This window comes from Schistocerca americana, chromosome 8 (genome assembly GCF_021461395.2).
Source record: "Schistocerca americana isolate TAMUIC-IGC-003095 chromosome 8, iqSchAmer2.1, whole genome shotgun sequence".
In the NCBI taxonomy this organism is placed as follows: Eukaryota; Metazoa; Arthropoda; class Insecta; order Orthoptera; family Acrididae; genus Schistocerca; species Schistocerca americana.
In genome coordinates this window covers 517,589,652-517,617,593 of record NC_060126.1, presented here as the reverse complement: position 1 = coordinate 517,617,593, position 27,942 = coordinate 517,589,652, and the positions used below count along the sequence as shown (strand labels likewise).

Sequence of the window (27,942 nt, the reverse complement as noted above, 5' to 3'; positions counted from 1 at the left end):
CACGACTGAGCCCTGTACACTCAATAGCTGCAGGCAGAGCTGCCTCCAACACATCTCGGTTGAGACCCTTCGGCAGCCATACTGGGTGCACATTGTATTTCTTTCTGGCTCCTGATGTTACCCCAAGAGAATCCCTAACACGCCTAGCATTGGAGCTCCTGATGGCAGTGTGAAGAATTGAACCATACAACATTTTTGTGCAATTAGAACATTGACACCTGATATCAGCTTGTTAGATGATCTTTTTTTCTACAAAAACATGTTCCAAGATTACTTTTGATCTCTGTTTAATTATTACTTTGTTATCAGTAATGGCTATCACTCAACTCCAATAAAAAACAAAAACTATTACTCTGGACAATTTTCAACTCTAATAAAAAGCATTAATGTTTACTCCAGACAATTTTTATCTGGGCCATCCATTCCAACAATAATACTTCACAAATTTTAAAGAAATTCTGGTCCTTTTGAGATTTGCTCTCATTTCACTCCCAGGTGACTTCATCTCAAATCATAGAGGTCACAAGTGACTGTGTCACATCACTACTTCAAAGTTTGCTGAAAAACATATATGTTGAAGTTTCACATGATACCTCTCCAAAAATACAATATTTAGATTTTCTGATGATTTGTTAAAACACTACAGACCTCTCTAAATGAGAGTACATGTGAAAATGGTGTAATGAAAGGCAAAATTGAAAAATTGTAATAAAGAAACCAACAGCGATAGACACTTGAATTTATTTTCAATAAATACGTTATTCCCAATACTAAGAGACATGATTTTTACATACAAACTTCTGAGCTTTTTTCAGTTTTTTGGAAAAATAAACTTCGAAAATTTGTAACTTTTTGTGAATTTCAACATTATGTTTTGAAAATATGAATAGTCACAGGATGTTAACTGTTTTGAGAAATGATAAAGTGGAAGAACAGCTAATTGTCAGCTACGACATTAATGATGAAATTCTTAAACTGTAAAAATATTTGCACATAAAGATGAAAGAATCTGAAATGTTTTGGTTGTTTAGAAATTATTTTCTCCAAAACCCCCATACTAAATGTTCTAAAAATTTTGTGGTACATTAGTTGGTCATTGCACTTGGGGAATATACAATCAGAGTGGGTAATACTTGTCTACTATCAAGATAAAAAAATCATGGACACTTAACTATTCAAATTGAGCGCTGATTTTAAGTAAATGTCATGCAAAACCGGTATTTATGAATCTAAATAATTACTCTACAACATTATAAGTGAGTGGGAAGCAATTCATACTTTTGTTCGAAAGCATTTCATAACAAAACTGAGAAACAGAATATTTAAATGATTAATGGAAAATCTCATATAAAGATGTGAAACAAAAACTAACAAAGAGATAGAGGGGCTGGCCAGTACTTAGCTCAGCTCAGAACAGCCAATAGATACACAAAACACAACAGAAAATTTACGTTCCTAGCTTTCAGAACTTAGTTCCCTCATCAGGGAGGAAAGAGGGGAAAGAAAGGGAAGAAGGAAAAGTGGATTCAGTTACTCACAACCCAGGTTATGAAGCAACAGGGAAAGGAAAACAGGGAGGATAGCAAGGATGGAGGCATGGTTGTCCATTATACCCATTTTTCTTTTTATGATATTATTCACAAATTATTATTGTCTTCTGTCATGATTTTACTTCTCCAAAAGAGTTGATTTGTTCTTTTCATAAGTTTCTCATTGAATCTGTATAGTCAAGCTGAGCTTGCACACTGACAAGGATGATCCAACAAGAGCAGTACTTGGAAATGGGAACTGCACACTGATCTTTTGATGATGGCCACTTGAAAGCATTAGCAGGACAATGAGGTGTCATAAAGAAGATGGTTATATCTTGCAGCTCATGAGAGATACTTATTATCTTTCCCACCCACCACTGATAGTCATACATAGATGAAATGAAGTAGCTCACTACAAAGTCTTCTAATGTATACTGTGGTCTCTGCATTTCACACACAGTAACAGGCTGCATTTCATGGAGAACCATTTTTGCGATATATGTGCCACTCTGGGTGGCAACCTAGCTGTGACTCGATTAAATGTCTACTACAGGTTTCATAGCAGACCACTCTTCTCTCTATTTTAAATGGAGTTCCCTTAATGTACTTTCATTTAGAAATAAGAGATTCATGCTTGTTACTAATGTTGATATGGTGTGTAAAAATCCAGTAGCACCTCTTATAGCATCAACAGCTTCATGATGGAGATCAAATCTTATTGCAAGATGTTTACAAAGACCTCCTACCCTATCACATGTACTTTTTCCATGACCTATTGCTGGAAATATCCATTTTGTCCCTTAATTCCTGTACTACAGTGTTGACCAAGCTCATAAAGCTGAAAGCAGTTTTTAAAATTAGATGCTGCACCATCAATCACGTACACATGTTTAGGAAATGCATGGCCTCTAGATGCTATGTCATCAGTTATCATGCTGACAGTACACATGCAAGACAGCATAGCATACATGTGCAAATGCATGAATGAGATCATCAATGACAATAGCAAAACAGTGTGATTTCCAAGGAAGTGAGCACCACATGTGAATATTGATGCCTATGTGATGTGTGCCAGTGGTAACTTCAAATTTCGTTCTGCAAAGCAACAGATCTGTTTTCAGCAAAGTCGAAATGAAGAACTAATGTGTCAGTATTCTGAGATGTGGCTGATTTTACTTATGCTATCGCCTCTCTCTGAATCCTCCAGATATGATGGTGAGCTATTCTTCTCATGACCAAATGCCTAACTTCTGTAATAAACTTCTCTAGTTCTATTGTCTTCTTCACCACTCTCCTCCCTCCCACAATGCATATGTTATGTCTTTGTCAATGTCCTGAAGATGTAATGCTTCAACAGTCATCATGTCAGCACGAGGATACATTGCACACTGCTGCAACCAACATTTATCTTGTGGCTCTTGACATAATACAAAAAAAACATCAGGCCCAGCTCTGTGTAGTTCTTCCCCATGACACTGCTTGTGGTGAAACAAACAAGTTTCAAGTTAGTGCAGTAAATACATGTGCATACTTCCTTCCTTCATTGGCTGGCATTTTACCAATTTTTTCGTAATGATTAGAATTTTGTGAGACCAATTTTTAAATTTGGGTTCTCCTTTTTCATTAGGAGATATGCTTCTCTTATTGATCTTGTCATATATCTTTTTACTTTTTTTTAATGATTTTCACTAACAGAGATAACATCAGCCTGGTTAGGACTCTGCCTGCTGCAATCTTTGTCATCACTTAGGCAATATTCCAGAGCAACAGTAAGCATATCATCTTGCAATGGATGCCCACTGTAAGAATCAGGGCATGCCCAAATACCTTCCTCTTTCTTTATTTTATGAGCTTTTGAAGTCAAATAATGTGAGGAAGTGGGTATGTATTTCTGTATCTGCTGCTTAGAGTTACCTCGTATCAGTGGCAGTAACTGTACCTTCTCAGTAAAGGGGCTGCAGAGATAGTGGTATTTAGGTTCTGAAACCACATATCACATTTTGTGCATGTATCACTATCTTCAGGTTCTGCACCAAGTGCATCTACATTACACACTTCACAAAGTTTTTAAGATGTTGCTTGTGAAAAACTTGTTTCAATTTCTTCCACTTTTCTTTTTATATACTGTCTTCTTCTAGGGCTTCTTACCTTTCCTGGACGGCTACAGCAGAAATGCTAACATTCAACACATCATCAACAACTTCACACCCTGGAATATAAACGTCTGCACTATCTTCTTCAGTTTCACATTCAGCTGATGGTGAGCGTTCAGGTGGGTTGTCACTAAATTTCTTCTTGTAATGAGTGTAGCAATTTCTGTACAATGGAGGCGATGCTAATACCATTAATTGAGAACCAAGATATTTCTGCAATATCTCTGACAGATTTCCAACAACTGTGGAGTGTTTTTCACTTTCCTTAAACACCACTTCTTGTGTCTTTTTTCATAGTTCACACACCTCCCTTGTTTATACTGTAATTCCTCACTGACATTGTATCTAACAAAAAGTTGAGACCAAACACAAAACTCAATGCAGAATGGTTTATGTGCAAGTTCTCACTCATTTGTTATAAACAGAAGAACACTGGAAAAAGTGTTTCCAACATGCATATTTTACACTAGGAATTCAGTGATGTGAAATATGCAGAATGTTGAAAAATTTCTAACACTTTACACAGAAAAATATTGCCCACTGTTTTTGCACTGACTACTAGCACATTAACCAAACTATATTTTGTGTAATTCTCAAAAAGTTTTTGGATGTGGGTTTTCGAGTAAATAATTCGTAAAAATGCAATTTTTTTTACATTTTTAGTAATAAATATTTACATAATACAGGTAGCTGGAGCAGAGAAGATACTGTTTATATGGCTCTGAGCACTATGGGACTTAACATCTGAGGTCATCAGTCCCCTACTGTTTATAATTACATCAGTAGTATCTGGTAACATGACATAGAAGGTAGTGTTCTGTGACTTTCCAAGTAAGAAAAAAAAAGGAAAAAATTAAGTGGAAAAATTAACTTAAATTTAGTATTTCTGTCTTAGATTTGTAAGTTAAAGAAAGCCCATAAGTGGTGAGTGTCAACTAAATTTCAACACTCTGAGAGGGAGCTTTAACACAAAACATCTGTCAGGTCTCCAGTACTTTTGGTTTATTAAATTTTTTTGTTCTCTGCTGTTTTAAGAGTTATTTATGAAATATGCATTTTTCAAAGGGCTGTACCATTTACAAAAATTAATATAAAATGAAAATACTTTATATCTTAACACTTATGATATGGAGGTCTAATACATATTTTTCCAGAGAAATTCATGACCACAAGTTGGCATGACCTCATGATTTGAGATGAAATCGCTCTCCCGAGGCCCCACTACATTCATTCTGTATGTCATCACACATCCGTTCAGCAACTTTTCTTCCTAAATTCAAGCTCCACATGTTTGCTCCTTAAGACAAGCTTCAGTATTCACTTTTGGAAGCTGCTGCCGTTATCCTTAGCATTATGATTTTGTTGCTTACTTGTATTTACCTGTAAACATCTCTGATGTTTAAAATATGTCATTATTTTAACCCTTCTGTGTTCCAGATGCACTACTGAAAAGTGTGTAAATTGCTAAAATGCAGGGTATGCAAAGGAGAGTTTGTGTTAAAAATTAACACATATTCTGTTAACATCTCATAATATGGAAAAAATAACTTAACTCACCAGGAGCTGGAGAAGGAGTTTTCACAAAGGAGAAGCCTCGTATTGTGGGTGTGGCACCGGTCTGTGTGAGTTCTTTGCCATCCACACCAATCTTGCCCTCCAATGCTTGGGCCTGGCTCTGAGCCAGTTGGTGGATAACTTCTTTGCTGTGTTGCTCATCAAATGGGTTCTTGGCAAGGCGAGTGTTCTGGTGTACCACTTCCTGCTTCCTCCGAGCTCGTTCCACCTCCTCCTCTGGTGTCAGAGCCACCCCTATAAAACAACATTGCATTTAGTTATAAAATTTAGATATACTCACAGACACAAGTCGCAAAATGTGAAAACATCCATCCAAGAAGTATGTCCATGAACAGATAATGAATTTTCACAGCCTTATAGATATAGGAAGAGAACAGAAAATATACAGATGTGACAGATGTGGTATAGGTAAAAATTGCATATGGAGAAAGTCTACATTTTTTAAAAATTTTTTTATACAACTAGTAGAACTCAACAACTACTTTAAGTGTCTCATTTCCTTATCTAATTCCCTCAGCATCACCTGATTTAATTCAACTACATTCCATTATCCTTGTTTTGCTTTTGTTGATGTTCACCTTATATCCTGCTTTCAAGACAATGTCTGCTCCATCATTCCATTCAACTGTTCTTCCAACTTAATTCCTATTCAAAATTTTTCTTTGGTTTTCTTTACTGCTTGGTCAACATGTAGACAGAACAACATCAGGGATAGGCTACAATGCTGTCTCACTACCTTCCCAACTATTGCTTCCCTTTCATGTCCCTCAACTCTTTATAACTGCCATCTGGTTTCTGTATAAGATATAAATGGCCTTTCACTCACTATATTTTACTCTTACTACCTTCAGAATCCACAGAGTAATCTGGTCAACATTGTCAAAAGCTTTCTCTAAGCCTTCAAATGCTATAAATGTTGCTTTGCCTTTCCTTACCCTACCTTGTACGGAAAGTTGTAGGGTTAGTATTGCCTTGTGAGTTCCTATATTTCTTCAGAATCCAAACTGATCTTCTCCGAGGTCAGCTTCTACCAGTGCTTCCATTTTTCTATAAAGAATTAGCGTTATCATTTTGCAACCATGACTTATTACACTGATAGTTCAGTAATATTCACACTTGTCAACACCTGCTTTCTTTGGAATTGGAATTATTACACCCTATTTGAAATCTGATGGTATTCCACCTGTCTCCTACATCTTGGACACCAGATGACATAGTTTTATCATGGCTGGTTCTTCCAAACTATCAGTAGTTCTGATGGAATTTTGATCCACTCCGTGGACTTTTTTTGAGTTGGCTCTTACAGTGTTCTGTCAAGCTCTTCTTGCAGGATCATATCTCCCATCTCACCTTCATCTTCGCCCTCTCCCCTTTCTATTATATTGCCTTCAAGTGCATCTCCCTTGTATAGCACTTCTACATACTCCTTCCACCTTTCAGCTTTCCTTTCTTTGCTTAGTACTGGTTTTCCTTCAGAGCTCTCGATATTCATGCAGCTGTTTCTCTTTTCTCCAAAGGCCTCTTTAATTTCCCTATATGCGGTATCTACCTTTCTCCCTAGTTCTATATGCTTCTACATCCTTACATTTGTCCTTCAATCATTTCAGCTTAATGATTTTGCACTTCGTGTCAATCTCATTTTTTAGATGTTCATATTCCCTTTTGCCTGCTTCATTTTTATATTTTCACCTTTCATCAATTAAATTCAGTATCTCCTGTGATATCCAAGGATTTCTACTACACCTTATCTTTTAGCTATTTGATCGTCTGCTAGCTTTACTATTTCATCTCCCAAGGTTACCCATTTGTCTTCTTCTGTATTCCTTTCTCAAGTTCTAGTCAATTGTTCCAGAGGCCCTACCTCTCATTCTTTCAACTTATCCAGGTCCCGTCTCCTTAATTTCCTACCATTATGTAATTTATTCAGTTTTAATCAGCAAATCATAACCAATAAATTGAGGTCATAGTCCACATATGTCCATGAATATGTTTTTTATAATTTGAAATCTGGTTCCGAAATCTCTATCTTACCATTATATAATCAATCTGAAACCTTCTTGTGTCTCCAAGCCTATTTCATGTATGCAATCTTCTTTCATGATTCTTAAACCCAAGTATGGTGATTAAAATATGCTCTGTGCAAATTTCTACCAGACAATTTCCTCATTCATTCCCACAGACCAAATCCACCCACTATTTATCCTTCTCTTCCTTCTCCTACTATCAAATTCCAGTCCCCATCACAAATATTTGTCTCTCTTAACTACCTGAAAATTTCTTTTATTTCATCAGGCATTTATTCAATCTCATCATCTGCCGGGCTACTTGGCATATAAACTTGTACTTATGTGGTGGTTGTGGGCTTAGTATGGTATCTATCTTGGCTACAATAATAGATTCACTAAGATGTTCTTAGTGGCTTACCTGCATTCCTCTTTTTTATATTCATTATTAAACCTACTCCCATATTACCCTTATCTGATAGTGTATTCATAATCCTGTATTCACCTGATCAGAAGTCTTATCCCCACAACACCAAAATTCAACTTATCCATTTCCTGTTTCAAATTTTCTAATCTATCTGCTCAATTAGGGATCAAACAATCCACACTTTGACCCACAGAACAGAAATTTTGTTTTTCCTGACTATGACACCCTCGTCAGCAGCCCCTGCCCGGAGGTCTGAATGGGGACTATTTTTTCCCAAGAGGATGCCATGATCATTTAACCATACAGTAGAGCTGCAAGTCCCCAGGAAAAGTTACTGCAGTAGTGTCCCTTTGCTTTCAGTTGTTCACAGTATCAGCATAGCAAGGCCATTTTGGTTGATGTTTTAAGGCCAGATCAGCCAATCATCCAGACTGCTGCCCCTGCAACTACTGAAAAGGCTGCTGCCCTCTTCAAAAACTACATTTGTCTAGCGTCTCAACAGACACCTCTCTATTGTGGTTGCCCCTGCAGTACAGATATTTGTATCCCAGAGGCACACAAGCTGCCCAACCAAAGGCTAGGAGAGGGGGTTGTAATTGCAAGAGATCATGTTTGTTGCTACCCTGGCTGAATGATGCAATTCTCCACGTGTTCATCTGAGATGTGCTGCCACAGTTGTTACACACAACCGCAGCAGAAACTGAAGAGAAACTGATTGGCAGAATCTTAGCTGCTTGACACACTGTAAAACAGACAATATGGATATTTGAAAAAGTTTGGTTTAATGTTTTGGTGCTGTTATAATACATGCATTGAGACTGGCAGTTGTCTTTCTGAACACTTGCCATGAGCTTCAATGGTTACTATAACATGTGAGTCTTTTGTGTCAATAAAAACTAAATGCTAATTTCTAGCCATTAGCTCATTAATATATAAAGTACTGGCATCAGAGAAAAGTTTCAGATATTTCAGACATTACAGATTAACTGCTCTGTAAAGAGAAGTACTTATTTAATGCAAAAAGGAAGATAATAATCCCAAATGAAGTGAATAAGAAAAATTCAGAAGTAAGCTAAGTTTATTACAAAATTTGTATCCAAAAATCACACTGCTCAGCAGTGAAAACTACACACATTGTTGATGTCATAGTTCATTTTGACAGATAACTGCGGAACTATTCCTGCATGCTGCCAAGTTGTATTTATAGTAAAATTTTAGTAACATCTTGCTGTCATACACTAATCAGTAAATGTAAAAGAATAAAGAATGCTTAGTGGAGGAGCCAGTTTGTAAACTCTCATATTGTATGTAGGCTATAATACACTGAATAACACTAAAGCATAAGTAGTTAGGGTATTGTTCAAGAGTGTATTTTTCTGATACCTTCTACACTAATGCAGATTTTTTTCTACATTAAATTAAGTCTTTTGCCCACTCTAATGAAATAGGATTAAACTACAAGGGTTGCCCAGACAGTAACACATCACATTTTTTCTCTTCAACAAGTATTTATTGAACACAATGAAATGCGCACAAAAGAAAGAATGATGTTTCTTCTACAGTCCCTATTTTACCATGCAGTCTCCTTGCTGTTCTATGGCCTTCCTACAGTGAGACACAATGGTGTTTATGCCCTGACGGTACCCCTCCTTCTTCTAGTCGTGAAGCAATTTCTTCACTGTGTGAATTACCTCTTCATCAGCCTCAAATGTCTTCCTCAAATGACATCCTTTAATGGCCTAAACAAGATAAATTCTGAGAGAGCTAGGTCAGGGCTGTCAGGTGAATGGAGTAATACTGTCCAACCCTGTTTAGTGATGTGTTCTGAAGTCGACGAACTGAGAGAGGCTGAGCATTCCATATTCGTTAATGTGTTCACATATACTTCAGAATTATGGTGCTGCCTCCTTTTGTCATCATGATGAATGAGCACCTCAGCATGTTACATCTTGTCAGGTGTGACAATCATGGAAGACCTCCGCAAATGTTGCAAATCTTGGAGCTTTGATGAATTACCTTCTCATAATGGCCTAACCCTCCGAATATCTGTTGACTGCAGATGTCTCATAAACTATGCATAAATGTTTGTAAATGTTCCCAACAATTTCTTTCTCTGCAGTGAGAAATTCAATGACAACACACTGCTGGTAGCTACTTAGTACATCACTTACAAATGCTATTTTGAAACATTGCTGCAGCTATGCTATCAGTCGGAGGAAATGGAAAACTTCCTGCACACTCTGGAAACTTCAAATAATGTATACATGCGGTTTCACATTCATGCCGTTGTGATGGCTGAGAAAAAAGTGGTGCATTACTCTTTGGGCGACCCTCATATAAGGATGAAATTTGTTTGTGCAATTAAGAATCCCTGAACTGTTGTTCGAACAAATTTCGGGCTTGCAGCCGGTCGTCGTTTGAACAACGACCGGCTGCAAGCCCGAAATTTGTTTGAACAGTCAATTCGCTGGGAAAATTTTAAAATCCCTGAACTGTTATTTTACCAACTGAATGTATCAAGATTCAAAGACACAGTAAACAACCAAACAAAAGCAACATGCCGACAATTACGCTGTTTAACTGTTTCTTACATTTTGTAAATTACCTAATGACGATTTATTTGTGAGAGTGCAGTGGAATATCTGTGGCTTTTGTAACTACTAATTACATCACTTACTAATACCATCTTGAAACACTGCTGCAGCCGTGCTATCAGTTGGAGGAAATGGAATACTTACTGTACACTTGTGTATCTCCGTTATCAGCAAAGAAGTGACTAAAGGAATGCTGTGAGTTTATTGTGTGCATTGTTATATTATAATCTTTTGGGTTGGGTTGTTTTGGGGGAGGAGACCAGACAGCTAGGTCATCGGTCTCATCAGATTAAGGAACGATGGGAAAGGAAGTCAGCCGTGCCCTTTCAAGGGTACCATCCCAGCTTTTGCCTGGAGCGATTTAGGGAAATCATGGAAAAGCTAAATCAGGATGGCCGGAAGCAGGATTGAACCGCTTCCTCCTGAATGTGAGTCCAGTGTGCTAACCACTGCACCACCTCTATAATCTTTTTGTATCTAGGCTCGAGAGAAGAGGGACGTATGTTTTTGGAGGATCCTGTCTATTGTTAAGGCAGCCATTGATGGCTTCAGATGTGAAGAACAGCAGTTATTGTCATGTAAAAGTAATTGTACAAATACAGTCAATACATGTGATGAAGTGAATAGATAATGAACTTTTTATTTACAGTGATCTGGGTTTCATAAGACAGTGACAAACTTAGAAGTTTCGGAAAACAAATATTGGATGTTTCCTGGCATTCTTGCAACTATGATCACTGTGTTGGGAAGAATAATAGCCCATGAGTATTTCCTTGATACCAACTGGATATCCACGCTCTTTTTCAGGAACTGCACTCAAGCAGGCTCTGAGGTTTCTAACAGTAAAATTACACCACATTTTAAGATTTCAGCTGACTGTATATCCCTTCTACATGCTATGCAGCTGAACAACAAGAACATCCAGACCAACAATGCAGCCTTTATTCATTTTCAAATTTTATATCACATTACTTGGTGAATAATAGCTAAATAACATCATCACTCATACCAACTGAATTGGTGATATATAAAAGCAAACTTAACTTAAAACAAAAGACTTTCAATAAGAGATAAATCCAGCCTCTAATAATTGCAATTTGTGTCATCTGGCATTTTAATATTTCAACTAAATAACTCAGTATAACAAAGAAAGCCAAATCAGCAGTATGGTAGGGTAGTCACCAGTTTGCAAATGGTGGACATCAAATCAACCAGGTTTCGGGAAGATGACTGACTGACTGGATGACTGACTGACTGGGGAAAAAAGTTTAATGTCTTGCTAATGATGAAATCACTTGAGACAGAGCATGTGGTTAGATTGGGAAAGGAAACCTACATAACTGTATCCATTTCAAAGTAAATGCCCAACATTTACCTTACGTGATTTAGAGAAACTGCACAAAATCTAAATCGGGGTGGCCAAGACACAGATTTGAGCTGCTATCCACATGAATGTCTTCCCTTTGCACCACTTCACTCAGTGGAATGATTTTGTAATTAAAATTCCTGGACTCTGTGATGTTGGGAAATAGAGGTGTTTCAACAATATTCATGGTTTCAGCAGAGACAGCGAAGCACCTCAATCAAATTTAGCAGAAATGTCCTTCACTTCAGAAAGTGGGGGAGGGAGTACTAGGCAGAAGGAGCTTGGTAGCTGGCAACATGTGCTCTGGTTGTGATGAAGCACACAACTCTTTAAACTAAATCTACTGCAATCAATTGATCTATACGTTTTGTTTTCAAAACGCCATTGTCTTATTGTCATTATCAGTTGGGCAGCTCTTACCATGTTTAGATGAGTGCATCTAACTTTATTACTCAATCAGTGTCCTCAGGAAAATGTCCCTTGCTGCTGCACTATGAGAGAAATGTTTATTCCAACAGTACCACATTTTGTGATATAAGGATGACTTGAACAAAGTGTAAAGCTAATGTTTTTGCTATTTATGTGGAGTTAACTAATGAAAAAAACAGATATGCTGTAATAATAGTGTGTTTAATCCTCCTTTGGCAGTCCACATTTTGGTGCACAACATGCTGAACCTCAAAGACTAACAGTATACATTTGCTTTGATTTCAAATACTGACCATTGTCTTTAGCCAACACGATCACTTATTTGTATGTTGACATCCTTGAGCTATTTTGCGACCAAAATACTGATTAATTGTGCACAGGGTGTTTTTTAGCATATAACTATTACTGTCTTAAGTATAAAATGGTAGCCGGGATGGAGATACTATTCAGTAATATGGAACATAGTAAAACAACATGTAACTATTAGTGGGGCATAATACTTACCATCTGGAACATACATTATGTAATTCTTGTTAGTGTAGCCCCAAGTGTCAATCATAAGTGGCCTTTCTGTGCCAGCTGCTTGTTGTTCTATTGATGGTAGTGCAAGCCTTTTGTTCTTATCCTTATCAGAATTGTCTTCTTTTGCGTATAACCACGAATACTGGAAATAAAAATGAGAAACATATGTCACACGTTTAGTAAGGATGCAAAAAAAATGTAGCAAGGTTTTATATCAAAATGAATATTGCTACTTATGAAAAATTTGCACAAAACATGAGAAGCGTGCAGTGCAGTTCATATAGCTGTTGCACAGTTTACTGTCTACTGTGCAACAGAGGTAAACCATTAATTTCCTGTGCATGCAGAAAAAATGAACACCTATATCTTTCTGTGGGAGCTCTGATTTTCCTATTTTATTATGATGATTGTTTCTCCATACGTAGTTCAGCAGCAACAAAATATTTTTGCATTTGGAGGAGAAAGTTGGCGATTGAAATTTTGTGAAAATATCCCTCCAAAACAAGAAATGCCTTTGTTTTCACGATGTGCACCCCAAATCCTGTATCACATCTGTCACTGTCTCTCTCTCTCTCTCTCTCTCTCTCTCTCTCTCTCTCTCTCTCTCTCCTTTTTCTCGATCATACAAAACTGTCTGCCCTTCGTCGAACTTCCTCAGTATACTCCATTAATTCTATCTGGCAAGGATCCCACACTGCACACTGGTGTCCCACAAGAGGACAGACTAGCATAGTGTAGGCAGTCTCTTCTGTTGCAGCTTCTAAGTGTTCTGCCAATAAAAATGCAGTCTTTGGCTTGCCTTCTCCACAACATTTTCTGTGTGTTCATTCCAATTTAAGTTATTTGTAATTATAATTCTTAAGTATTTAGTTGAATTTATGACCTTTGGATTTGACTGATTTATTGTGTAAGCAAAGTTTAATGGATTCCTTTTAGCACTCATGTGGATGACCTCACTTACTTACTTACTCCTCGGCTGTACAGCCCCTGAAGGGCCTTGACCTGCATCACAATATCCTGCCATTCTATCTGATCCATGGCTTTCCGTCTCCATCCTCTGACACCCAGTTTTTTCATGTCTTCTTCAACTCCATCTCTTTCTGGGGCGACCCCTCCACCGTCTGCCTCCAGCCTTGCCATCAAAAAGCCTCTTACATGCTCTGTCTTCTTCCATTCAGACCACGTGCCCTGCCCACCGCAGTCTTCTTATTTTAATGGTAGTAACAATGTCAGGTTCTTCAAAAAGGTGTTGTAGTTCTGCATTCGTACAAATGCGCCAACGTTCTTGATCATATATTGGGTCTTATATTTTACGTAGCACCTTTCTCTTGTTAAGCATCTTTTCCTCATTTACAGTTGTGGTCCACGTTTCGGCACCATACATAACAACTGGTCTTATAATTGTTTTGTAAATGAGGATTTTCGTGATAGAAGTGAACACCTATGCATGGGTAATGCGGCAAAGTAGCATCTGTTAACTGCTGCTATTCTGGCTTTCACCTCACTGCCAATGTCATTTGTCTCAGTGATAGTCAACCCAAGGTACTTGAAGTCTCTCACCCTTTCAAACTCCCTGTTGCCTATCCTGAGATTTGGTAGGTTTTGTTGGTTGGTCACTGCCATATACTTGGTCTTTTCGACATTGACTGTCAGGCCACGTTCCCTTGCACCTTTCTCCAGTTGTTGATAGGCTTCGCCTAGCACCGCAGTGTTTCGTGCGAGTAATGCCGCATCGTCAGCGTAGGCTAGGTACTGTAGTGAACGATTTAAGAAGGTTCCTCCTTTATTTAACTCTATCTGACTTACGACTTTTTCTAGGCAAAGGTTGAATAGCAATGAGGAGATATTGTCACCCTGTCTAAGTCCCTTCTTCACTTCCACTTCTCTGGAGATTTCGCCCTGTATTTTTACTTTACAGTTGGTTTCGCTGAGGGTCATCATAGAAAGTTTAATGAGCTTCTTAGGTACTCCAGCCTCTTCCATTACATTCCACAATGCCACTCTTAAGATGCTATCATAGGCTTGTTTAAAGTTGATATAAAGCTGGTGTATGTTAATTTGATGTTCGTAACACTTTTCAAGTAGGATGCGCAGTGTGAATATCTGGTCAGTTGTTGATCTATTTCTTCTAAAGCCACTACGATAGTCTTCAACTATCTCTTCCACATATGGAGTAAGCCTGCTGGTTAGAATCTTGGAGAAAACTTTATACGTAGTATTTAGTAGGGAGATTCATCGATAGTTCTGGCAGTTTAATTTATCTCCTTTTTTATGTATGGGGGGCACATTATAGCTGTTTTCCACACCTTTGGCATGCTCTTCTCTTGCCAGATATTCAGTATTATTTTATGAATTGTTTTCCACAGCGTTTCCCCACCATATTTGAGAAGCTCGGCCCAGATCTGATCTTCTCCAGGCGCCTTATTGTTTTTTAAGGTCTTAATGGCTTGCATCACTTCCCCCTGTGTAGGTTCTGGTGTTAAAACCTCTGGTCCATAGTAAGTTCGTTCCACCAGTTCCTCCATCTACATCTACATCCATACTCCGCAAGCCACCTGATGGTGTGTGGCGGAGGGTACCTTGAGTACCTCTATCGGTTCTCCCTTCTATTCCAGTCTCGTATTGTTCGTGGAAAGAAGGATTGTCGGTATGCCTCTGTGTGGGCTCTAATCTCTCTGATTTTATCCTCATGGTCTCTTCGCGAGATATACGTAGGAGGGAGCAATATACTGCTTGACTCTTCGGTGAAGGTATGTTCTCGAAACTTCAACAAAAGCCCGTACCGAGCTACTGAGTGTCTCTCCTGCAGAGTCTTCCACTGGAGTTTACCTATCGTCTCCGTAACGCTTTCGCGATTACTAAATGATCCTGTAACGAAGCGCGCTGCTCTCCGTTGGATCTTCTCTATATCTTCTATCAACCCTATCTGGTACGGATCCCACACTGCTGAGCAGTATTCAAGCAGTGGGCGAACAAGCGTACTGTAACCTACTTCCTTTGTTTTCGGATTGCATTTCCTTAGGATTCTTCCAATGAATCTCAGTCTGGCATCTGCTTTACCGACGATCAACATTATATGATCATTCCATTTTAAATCACTCCTAATGCGTACTCCCAGATAATTTATGGTATTAACTGCTTCCAGTTGCTGACCTGCTATTTTGTAGCTAAATGATAAAGGATCTATCTTTCTGTGTATTCGCAGCACATTACACTTGTCTACATTCAGATTCAATTGCCATTCCCTGCACCATGCGTCAATTTGCTGCAGATCCTCCTGCATTTCAGTACAATTTTCCATTGTTACAACCTCTCGATACACCACAGCATCATCCGCAAAAAGCCTCAGTGAACTTCCGATGTCATCCACAAGGTTATTTATGTATATTGTGAATAGCAACGGTCCTATGACACTCCCCTGCGGCACACCTGAAATCACTCTTACTTCGGAAGACTTCTCTCCATTGAGAATGACATGCTGCGTCCTGTTATCTAGGAACTCCTCGATCCAATCACACAATTGGTCTGATAGTCCATATGCTCTTACTTTGTTCATTAAACGACTGTGGGGAACTGTATCGAACGCCTTGCGGAAGTCAAGAAACACGGCATCTACCTGTGAACCCATATCTATGGCCCTCTGAGTCTCGTGGACAAATAGTGCGAGCTGGGTTTCACATGACCGTCTTTTTCGAAACCCATGCTGATTCCTACAGAGTAGATTTCTAGTCTCCAGAAAAGTCATTAAGTCATTATACTCGAACACAATACGTGTTCCAAAATTCTACAACTGATCGACGTTAGAGATATAGGTCTATAGTTCTGCACATCTGCTCGACGTCCCTTCTTGAAAACGGAGATGACCTGTGCCCTTTTCCAATCCTTTGGAACGCTACGCTCTTCTAGAGACCTACGGTACACCGCTGCAAGAAGGGGGGCAAGTTCCTTCGCGTACTCTGTGTAAAATTGAACTGGTATCCCATCAGGTCCAGAGGCCTTTCCTCTTTTGAGTGATTTTAATTGTTTCTCTATCCCTCTGTTGTCTATTTCAATATCTACCATTTTGTCATCTGTGCGACAATCTAGAGAAGGAACTACAGTGCAATCTTCCTCTGCGAAACAACTTTGGAAAAAGACATTTAGTATTTCGGCCTTTAGTCTGTCATCCTCTGTTTCAGTACCATGTTGGTCACAGAGTGTCTGGACATTTTGTTTTGATCCACCTACCGCTTTGACATAAGACCAAAATTTCTTAGGATTTTCTGCCAAGTCAGTACATAGAACTTTACTTTCGAATTCATTGAACGCCTCTCGCATAGCCCTCCTCACACTACATTTCGCTTCGCGTAATTTTTGTTTGTCTGCAAGGCTTTGGCTATGTTTGTGTTTGCTGTGAAGTTCCCTTTGCTTCCGCAGCAGTTTTCTAACTCAGTTGTTCTACCACGGTGGCTCTTTTCCATCTCTTACAATCTTGCTTGGCACATACTCATCTAACGCATTATGTACGACGGTTTTGAACTTTGTCCACTGATCCTCAACACTATCTGTACTTGAGACAAAACTTTTGTGTTGAGCCAACAGGTACTCTGAAATCTGCTTTTTGTCACTTTTTCTAAACAGAAAAATCTTCCTATCCTTTTTAATATTCCTATTTACGGCTGAAATCATCGATGCCGTAACCGCTTTATGATCGCTGATTCCCTGTTCTGCGTTAACTTTTTCAAATAGTTCGGGTCTGTTTGTCACCAGAAGGTCTAATATGTTATCGCCATGAGTCAGTTCTCTGTTTAACTGCTCAAGGTAGTTTTCAGATAAAGCACTTAAAAAAATTTCACTGGATTCTTTGTCCCTGCCACCCGTTATGAACGTCTGAGTCTCCCAGTCTATATCCGGCAAATTAAAATCTCCACCCAGAACTATAACATGGTGGGGAAATCTACTCGAAATATTTTCCAAATTATCCTTCAGGTGCTCAGCCACAACAGCTGCTGAGCCAGGGGGCCTATAGAGACATCCAATTACCATGTCTGAGCCTGCTTTAACCGTGACCTTCACCCAAATCATTTCACATTTCGGATCTCCGTCAATTTCCTTCGATACTATTGCACTTCTTATCGCTATAAACACGCCTCCCCCTTCACTGTCCAGCCTGTCTCTGCGGTATACATTCCAATCTGAGTTTACGATTTCATTACTATTTACGTCTGGTTTCAGCCAACTTTCTGTCCCTAGTACTATATGAGCGTTGTGACCGTTTATTAATGAGAGCAGTTCTGGGAGCTTTCTGTAGACGCTCCTGCAGTTTACTATTAGCACATTAATATTGTTATTCCCTGTTGCATTTTGCCTACTCCTACCTTGCTGCGTCTCAGGAGGCGTCTTGTCGGGCCTAGGGAGGGGATTCTCTAACCCTTCTACTTCTTGGCTCAGTAACTCTTGGAAGTAATGTGCCCACCTGTCAAGTATTTTATTACTCTCCCCCATCAAATCCCCTTCTTTGGTGCTACACATATTTGTTCTGGCTTGGAACCGGGTCTTTCCTTACACTTTTCATTATTTAGGGTCAACAGCCAATTTTTGTAGCTTACAGTTATCTTATCTAAATAATTTTGCAATTGGTTTTGATATCCTGATGTCTTTACTAGGTGATAAATGACAGCATCATCTGTAAACAATCTAAGATGGCTTCTCAGATTGTCTTCTAAACTGTTTATATAGATAAGGAACAAAAGAGGGCCTATAATACTAATCTGGGCAACACCAGAAATCACTTGTGTTTTACTCAAGAACGTTCCATCAATTACTATGAACTGTGACTACTCTGACGGGAAATCATGAATCCAGTCACATTGCTGATATTCTATACACATGCAATTCGCTTACTAGTCCCTTGTGAGGTACACTGGTGTCAAAAGCCGTAAGCCTTCTGGAAATCTAGAAGTACAGAGTCAATTTGAAATCTCAACACTTTGTGTGAGTACACAGCTAGTTGTGTTTCACAAGAAAGATGTTTTCTACATCCATGTTGACTGTGTCAATAGACCGTTCTTACTGTGTCTATAGACCATTCTCTTCGAGGTAATTCATAATGTTTGAACTCAATATAAGTTCCAATATCCTGCTGGATATCGACATTAATGATATGGGCCTGTAATTTAGTGGATTACTCCTATTGCCTTTCTTCAATATTGGCATGCCCTGTGCAACTTTCTGGTCTTTGGGTACAGATCTTTCGTCGAGCGAGCGGTTGCATATGATTGTTAAGTATGGAGCTATTGCATCAGCATACTCTGAACGGAACCTAATTGGTATACAATCTGCGCTGAAAAATTTGTTTTTATTAAGTGATTTAACTTGCCTCACTACTCTAAGGATATCTACGTCTCAGTTACTCATGTTGATAGCTGTTCTTGATGCGAATTCTGGAATAATATTTATGTCATCTTCTTTGGTGAAGGAATTTCAGAAGGCTGTGCTTAGTAACTCTGTTTTAGCAGCACTGTCATCGACTGTATTTCCACTGCTATTGCGCAGAGAAACCATTGATTGTGTCTTGCCACTAGCATACGTTACATATGACCAGAAGCTCTTTGGATTTTCTGCCAGGTTTCAAGACAAAGTTTTGTTGTGGAAACTATTATAAGCATCTCACAATGCTAAATTTTGAATGTCTGTAAAAGATCACCAATCTTGGGGATTTTGCTTTCATTTAAATTTGGCACGCTTTTTTCATTGTTTCTGCAACAGAGTTCTGACCTGTTTTGTGTACAACAGGGGATCAGCTCCGTAGTTAGTTAATTTATTTGGGATAAATCTTTCAATTGCTGTCAATACTATTTCTCTGAATTCATGCCACATCTGGTCTACACTGGCATTGTTCATTTGGAAGAAGTGGGGATTGTCTCTCAGGAAGGCATCAAGTGAATTTTATCTGCTCTTTTGAAAAGATACATTTTTTGCTTATTTTTGGAGGATTTGGAGGGGTTACAATATTCAGTCTCGCTAAGACAACTCTGTGTTCACTAATCCCTGCATCCGTTTTGATGCTCGTTATTAGTTCAGGATTATTTACTGCTAAGAAGCCACGTGTGTTATCACAATCGTTTACTATTTGAGTGGGCTCATGAACTTACTGTTCGAAATATTTACCAGAGAATGTGTTTAGCACAATTCTGGATAAAGTTTTATGCGTACCTCCAGTTTTAAACATGAATTTTCACCAATGTATCAGGGGTAAATTGAAGTCAACACCAATTATAACTGTATGAGTCGGGTATGTGGTTGAAATCAGACTCAAGTTTTCTTTGTGCCTTTCAGCAACAGTATCACATGAGTTGGGAGGTCAGTATAAGGATCCAATTATTATATTATTTCAGTTGCCACACGAATGGCTTCTACCCGTACTAACTCACAGGAACTATCTACTTCCATTTTATTACAAGATATACTACTTCTAACGGGAACAAACATGCCAACTGTATTTAACCTATGCTTTCTGAGCACTGTTAAGTCCTTCGCAAAAATTTCGGCTGAACTTATCTCCAGCTTTCAGTGCCTATTACAATTTGAGCATCACTATTTTCTATTAGTGCTTCAAGCTCTGGTACTTTCCCAACTCAGCTATGACAATTTACAACATTATACCCATGGTTCCTACATCAATGTCCTTCCTGTGTAAGACCTGCACCCTTTGAGACTGAAGCCCTTTTTCCCCCAAGGCCCTCCAACCTATAAAACCACCCTGTCCACACCACACAGCCCCCGGTACCCGTGTAGCCACCTCCTGCATGTAAAGGACTCCTGATCTATTTAGCAGAACCCATTTGGTGCAGGTTGAGGCATCTGGAGCCTACATAGTCGCAGAACTCCCTGAGCCTCTGATTCAGACCCTCTGGCTCTGTATCAGAGGTCCACCATGGATCCTGTTGATTATGCTACGAATGGTGAGCTCTGCCTTCACCTTGCGAGCAAGACTGGCAGCTTTTACATCTCTGATAGCCACTCAAAACCAGAGAGAATCTCTTCTGATCCAAAGCAACACGCATCATTGGTGCTGAGATGAGCCACCAGCTGCAGTTGGCTGCATTCTGTGCTCTTTATGGCATCTGGAAGAACCTGTCCTCCATCTGGAGTGACTCCACCTGGTATGCACAATGAGGGCACATTGGCTTTCTTCCTCTCATTGGTAGACATGTCCCGAAGGGGCTCCATAATGCATGTAACACTGGAGCTCCCAGCTACCAATAATTCCACCCTCTGTGCAGGCTGAGAGGTTTCCTCTGAAGCAGGACAAGCAACAGAGGCATTGTCAGCCACAGATAGCACCTGGAACCTGTCTGTCAGACTAGCTGAGGGGGCCTCACGTTCGGCCCACCAGGAAGTCTTTCACAACCTGCCATGCCCCAAGGTGACTTCTATCTAGACCACATATGAGGGGTCAATCTCAATGTGAGCAGCAACTGGGCTGGCCACCAGTGTAGACCAATTGGCAGGCTTAAGGGTAATGCTGGACATCTGTTGGATCCCCACTGGCAGTCCACAACAGCGATGCCCCACAACTGCAGCCTAAAGCTATGTAACTGAAGCCAACACAGCCTGAAGATAAGAGCGAAGTGTCACCAACTCAGCTTGCATCTGCAGACAGCAATCACAATCCCCATTCATACTAAAGACAGTGGAAAACTACGCTACATAGACAAACAAATAACTGTCAACGTGTGCTACGAAACTCTATTGTAGACACTGACAAAAATGCAAGAATTGTGTGTAATAAGTTTGATTAACAAGCAGATTCATAAACTAATTAACATGCAGAGATTCAAAAACTAAACCACCAAAGCACACAGATGAAATTATATAATTTGCTCCTGGTTAGGAACTCGTAAAATGTCACAAAATCGGTTACTTCCCTGTTACTGCTGCGTATCAGCCAGCGGCTGCTGCCTGACTGACTCAATACTGCCAATGAGCAATCACTAACTTTCAAAACAAACAAACGAATGACTATCGACATGCGCTATGAAACCCTACCATACACTGACAAAAACGCAAGAACTGTGTCTAATAAAACAGATTACCACACAGAGATTTGACCATCTGAACACTGCAGACTGCATTTATTTCCAATGTGCTGCCACACAGCTATGTGGTGTGTATATTCAAGTTGCCCACAAAGTGTAACACAGTAATTATAAAGTCCATGAAACTTAAAAAGAAAAAAAAAAAAAAAAAGAAAAAAAAAACGTATGGATAAATGCCAAGAATAACATAACAAATGATAGAGTATATGAAAAATAACCTGCAAAAGATTTTTACAATGTTAACAAATATTCTGTGGGGCCACCATTCATCACATGACAGGCGTCTAATCGGTAGTCCAATTCTGATCATACCCGACCCAGCATATCAGAAGTGATCCTAAGAACAACTGCAGTGATGCAGTGTTGCGAGCCTCTGGCGTTCTATGGTAGAGGTAAAACGTGCTATCCTTGATGTAATCCCACAAGACAAATTCACGAGGCATCAAGTAAGACAATCAAGGTAGCACACACAGAGCGCCAGGGCAGCTGCTGCAACACAACCCACCCAGCGATGTAGTATCGTCTTATCCAGGTAATCAATTGTTGAAATGTGGAAGGGCGCCATTTTGTTGAGAGGTGAAATCCCTGCTGTCAGCTTCAAGTTGCAGCATGAGCCACAATTACAACATATTGAGATACATGAAACCATTGACAGTTGTCTCAGTGAAGAAGAAGGGTCCACAGACTGTCTTGTTCTATACACCATAGAACACATTAACTTTCTCAGAATCCCGCACATGTTTGACACTTGCATGTGGATTCTCCCCAACGTGGTCTGCCATATGTTCTGACAAGCCCAGTTGGCCTGAACATTTTGCGTAGCACAAACACCCTCCTTGAATTTCTTGTACACTTCACTATGCTGTTGTAAACTACTTATGTCTTGCGAAACTTGCCACAGAAAGCTCTTTGCACACTTACCACTGACTGGAAACAGGAAAATCATAACATTGAAAATGCTTTCTCTGCCCGTTTCACCATCATTTTCAGCAACTATGCTTAGTGTTATCCTTGCCATCAGTTTTCTAAACTAACTATGCAGCACCACATAAAACAATTGTATCATTTGTAATGTTTTGGTCTTACCTACACTGATTTTTTAAAAAGTTTCATGTGCTTTACAATTACTCTGTAATTCTTACTAAATTATTTTGAGGAAACTGGTTGAATTTCACATCTTATAGTCTAACATTGCTACTTGACAATGGACTAGCTATCTTTTCATTATTGGTCACAGTTAATCTGAATTTGAGTAATTAACTCATGAAGTCTGCAATGAAAAATGTAATCGCCAGGTACATTACTTCTGGTGTAGCTTAGGTCATACATTGCTTCATCATCAATGGGGCTAACATATTGAAGTTACTTTTAAAGCTCAAACCAGAGTCATATCTGTTTGCAATCTAGATCAAGTAGCTGTTAAATAGAGGAGATATGCCACACTGAGCTGAGCTTGAGGCTGCTGTCACAGACTAACATATGTCCTGTGTTAAGTGCAAATACACAGCAGGTATTCCTCCTTGCCATCTTTAGAAAGCTTTATTCACAAAACAAAATCTAGTAACAGTTACTGGAAGAAATATATTAGCAGCAGTTTAAAGAAAAAATGAGTACAGACAAGTTAAATGATGTTCAAAATACATGCACTGTCTAATCTGAAAGGCAAGAGTGATGTTAATTAAAAGACAGAAACATGTAAGGCAGTTTGTGTCTTGTATTGGCATCATTTTTTAGCCTCAGTTCAGCTTTTGACTAACAAGGGAATGGCTCAATCAGACATGTCGGAACCTACACTGAATTTTTCCACACAGGAAGAATACACCAAAAGAAATGCACAGCAAGTAATTTGTTTTTTAAAAAAATTGTAAAGCTACTCACTTTTGCTACATGGATATCCACTTACAACAGCTGTTTGTACAGCCCTTCCTGCCTAGTGCATGAATCGGCAAATACGCAAACGCAGCCGTGACAATAGTATGTAATACTGCCTAGTCCAAGTACAAAGCGTGCACTCATGAATTTTAAGCACTTAAACCATACCTTTTTTTTTAATAACTTGCAATTTATATTGTCAACTAAACTGTTGCAATTTTGGAAATTTGCGGTAAGTTTCTATCGGACCAAACTGCCGAGGTCATTGGTCCCTAGGCTTACACATTACTTAATCTAACTTCAGCTAACTTGTGCTAAGGACAAAACACACCCATGCCCAGGAGGACTCGAACCTCCGATGGGGAGGGGGGCGGGGACGGCCGTGTGAACGGTGGGGCAAGGTGCCTCAAACCACATGGCTACCCTATATGGCAAAACTGTTGCAAATGTAACTGTTACACAAGTTACTAGCAGAGGAAAGAATATCAAGGAAGTGAGCATAGCATTTCAAAAGATTGGAAAAGGGCACATGTCTTCCCGTTTTCAAGATGGGACGTCGAACAGATGTGCAGAACTCTACACCTAAATCTCTAACGTCGATCAGTTGTAGAATTTTGGAACACGTATTATGTTCGAGCATAATGACATTTCTGGAGACTAGTAATCTACTCTGTAGGAATCAGCATGGGTTTCGAAAAAGATGATCGTGTGAAACCCAGCTCGCGCTATTCGTCCACGAGACTCAGAGGGCCATAGATACAGATTCCCCGGTAGATGCCATGTTTCTTGACTTCCACAAGGCATTTGATACAGTAACCCACAGTCGTTTAATGAACGTAGTAAGAGCATATGGACTATCAGACCAATTGTGTGATTGGATTGAAGAGTTCCTAGGTAACAGAACGCAGCATGTCATTCTCAATGGAGACAAGTCTTCCGAAGTAAGAGTGATTTCAGGTGTGCCACAGGGGAGTGTCATAGGACCGTTGCTATTCACAATATACATAAATGACCTTGTGGATGACATCGGAAGTTCACTGAGGCTTTTTGCGGATGATGCTGTGGTATATCGAGAGGTTGTAACAATGGAAAATTGTACTGAAATGCAGGAGGATCTGCAGCGAATTGATGCATGGTGCAGGGAAGGGCAATTGAATCTCAATATAGACAAGTGTAATGTGCTGTGAATACAAAGAAAGAAATATGCTTTATCATTTAGCTACAATACAGCAGGTCAGCAACTGGAAGCAGTTAATTTCATAAATTATGTGGGAGTAGGCATTAGGTGTGATTTAAAATGGAATGACCATATAAAATTAATCGTCGGCAAAGCAGATGCCAAACTGAGATTCATTGGAAGAATCCTAAGGAAAAGCAGTCCGAAGATGAAGGAAGTAGGTTACAGTACACTTGTTTGTCCACTGCTTGAATACTGCTCACAGGTGTGGGATCCGTACCAGATAGGGTTGATAGAAGAGAGAGGGAAGATCCAACGAAGAGCACCGTGCTTCATTACAGTGTGTGTGTGTGTTTGAGGTTTACGGTCGCTAAACAGCATGGTCATCAGCGTCCAAACGCATAAAAACAGGAACAGAGGTAGTGAAGGGACTAAGACGGACAGCAAACAAGGAGAACGGCTAGAAGACACAGACCTGACGCAGTGCCACATCCTCACAGACAGAAGCAAAACAAGAGGAGAAGAAATGCACTAAAAAAGGAAAGGAAACACAAGGAAAAGAGAACAGAAACCGAAGGGAAAGAAGCAGGCAATAGTGACTGGCGGACCTCTTACCTAAAATCTGGGTGAGCCAGTCACCCAGCAGCACATTAAAACCCTCTCCCTAAAATCTGAGGCAACAAATTGGACAGGACACAAAACCGTAAGACCTTAACCACAGTCGTTACTTCGTCTTGCAAAATAGAGGGCAAATCCGGTGGCAAGGAAACCACCGCCCTCTGGTCAGAGAATAAAAGACAGTCAAGTAAAACGTGACGGACAGTAATCTGGATGCCACAAGCACTGCAGATTGGGGGGTCCTCCCGCCGGAGTAAAAAACCATGTGTTAAGGGACTGTGCCCAATGCGGAGGTGAGTGAGGAGAACCTCATCCCGCCTGCATGTCTGGTAGGACGTACGCCATGGCCGCGTGGTGGCCTTGACCAGACGCAGCTTATTTTCACCGACTGCCAGCCACTCCTCTTCCCATTGACGCATAACACGAAAACGCAAAAGGGAGGTAACAGCATGGAGCGGGACGGCACATTCAACAATGTGAGGGAGGGAACATGCATCTTTGGCAGCCACATCCGCCAGTTCATTTCCCCTAATACCCACGTGCCCCGGCACCCAGCAGAAAGAAACCTCCTTCCCCTGCCGTTGCAGGTGGAGTAGGGCATCATGGATGTTCTGGACGACCCTATCCGCTGGGTACAAGTGTTGCATGGTCTGAAGGGCACTCAGGGAGTCAGAACAGATGAGGAACTTAAGACTGGGAACACATCTCATCTGCTCCAAAGCCCGCAAGATCGCAAACAATTCGGCTTCAAAGATGGTAAACGCCGCAGGAAGCCGTAACTTGACGACTCAATCAGGGAAAACAACAGCACAACCAACAGAGTCCCCCTGTTTAGAGCCATCTGTAAATACTGGTACATCGTCGGGATGCTGGTGTAAAATATCGGAAAATAAGGAGGTAAAAACAAACGCAGGAGTGCAGCTCCTCCGGTACTCCGACAAGTCTAAAAGGACGCTGGGCCTCTGGAGCAACCAGGGAGGCAGGCGGGTAAAACCTTGTCGTTGGGGGGCCACACGCTCCACACCAAGGGACTCAAGCAAATACTTGGCACGAATCCCAAATGGTCTCGTTGCCCTGGGACGACTGGAAAAGAGACGTTTCAAAGGCGGTCGGGCATCAGTAGGGTATGCAGGGGAGGTAGGACAGGCAAGGAATTGACACACCCGTCGCACCATGAGGAGTTTCCGCCGGATGGCGAGCGGCGGTTCCCCTGCCTCAGCACACAGGCTGGGGATGGGACTGGTACGGAAGGCACCAGTGGCCAGCCTGATACCCTCATGGTGTACTGCGTCAAGAATCTTCAGATATGAAGGCCTTACTGACCCATACACGGTGCAACCATAGTCAAGATGCGATCGGACGAAAGCCCTATAAAATTGCAGCAGACGCGCCCGATCTGCTCCCCAGGACCGATGGCTCAGACACTTCAAAATATTCAGTGCCTTCAGGGCCCGCACCTTGAGGTCTTTAAGGTGAGGCAACCACGACAACTTGGAATCAAAAGTGAGGCCCAGGAACCTCACAGTGTCTCTAAAAGGAAGAATGGTGTCCCTCAGATGCAATTCAGGCTAGGTAAAAAGACGTCGAGAACGATTAAAATGAAAACGCAGACATTTGTCTGCAGAAAAGGTAAAACCCGTCTTCGCAGTCGATGCCTCTAATCGCTGTATCGTAAGCTGCAACTGCCGACTAGCAGTGACAAGACTAGAGGAAGAACAGAAAACAGCAAAATCGTCCACAAACAAGGAGCACTGGGCAGGATTCCGGATAGTGGACGTGATACTGTTAATGGCGACGGCAAAGAGGGTGACGCTTCCCTGAGGAACACCATTCTCCTGCACGTACAAATCAGACAACACATTACTGACCCGATATCGAAAGAGGCGGTGGGAAAGAAAGGACCGAATGAAGATGGGGAGACGGCCACGAAAGCCCCACTGATGGAGTTGATTGAGGATAAGGCGGCGCCAAGTAGTGTCATACGCCTTATTAATATCAAAGAATACACCTAGAAAATGCTGGTTACGTAGGAAGGCCTGCTGGATGGCCGCCTCAAGCAGGTCAAGTTGTCTATAGTGGAACGACATCTCCGAAAGCCACACTGAGAGTGGCTAAGGAGCTGCCTGGTCTCGAGCAGCCAAACCAGGTGACGGTTGACCATCGTTCCAATGTCTTCCCGACACAGCTCGTCAAAGCAGTACTCTGATAACTACTGGGATGCATTCGGTCCTTCCCCGTTTTGAGGAGGGGAATCAAAATCGCCTCCCTCCACGAGTCAGGGTACGTGCCGGATAACCATATCATATTAAAACAATTCAGGAGAACTTCCTTGGAAGGCAGTAACAAGTGCTGCAGCATGCTGTACCGGATTTGATCATGACCAGGCGCAGTATCATGAGCCACAGACAGCGCCAAATCCAGTTCCCACATTGTGAAGGGGCAATTGTAGGGTTCAGAATTTGGAGACCGGAAGTCCAAGTGACCCCTCTCGATGGCAGTGCGGTAGCGGCTGAAATCTGGATCACAGTTAATAGTGGCGGTAGATGCCGCAAAATGCATGGCCAGTGTCTGGGCAATGTCTCTCGGCGCCGTGA

The 27,942-nt window shown here is 40.6% G+C and overlaps 1 protein-coding gene across 2 annotated transcripts in view; it reads right to left on the bottom strand.

Annotated features, from left to right (window-relative positions):
* The window catches only part of LOC124544602 (splicing factor ESS-2 homolog), a 104,237-nt gene that overhangs the window by 53,096 nt on the left and 23,199 nt on the right, over positions 1-27,942 (bottom strand). For both annotated transcript variants that reach the window (XM_047123194.1, XM_047123193.1), the window contains 2 exons: positions 12,584-12,743; positions 5,243-5,494 (listed from right to left, as the gene is read on the bottom strand). In XM_047123194.1, coding sequence (XP_046979150.1) covers positions 5,243-5,494; positions 12,584-12,743 — 412 coding nt within the window. The remainder of the gene's footprint in view (positions 1-5,242; positions 5,495-12,583; positions 12,744-27,942) is intronic.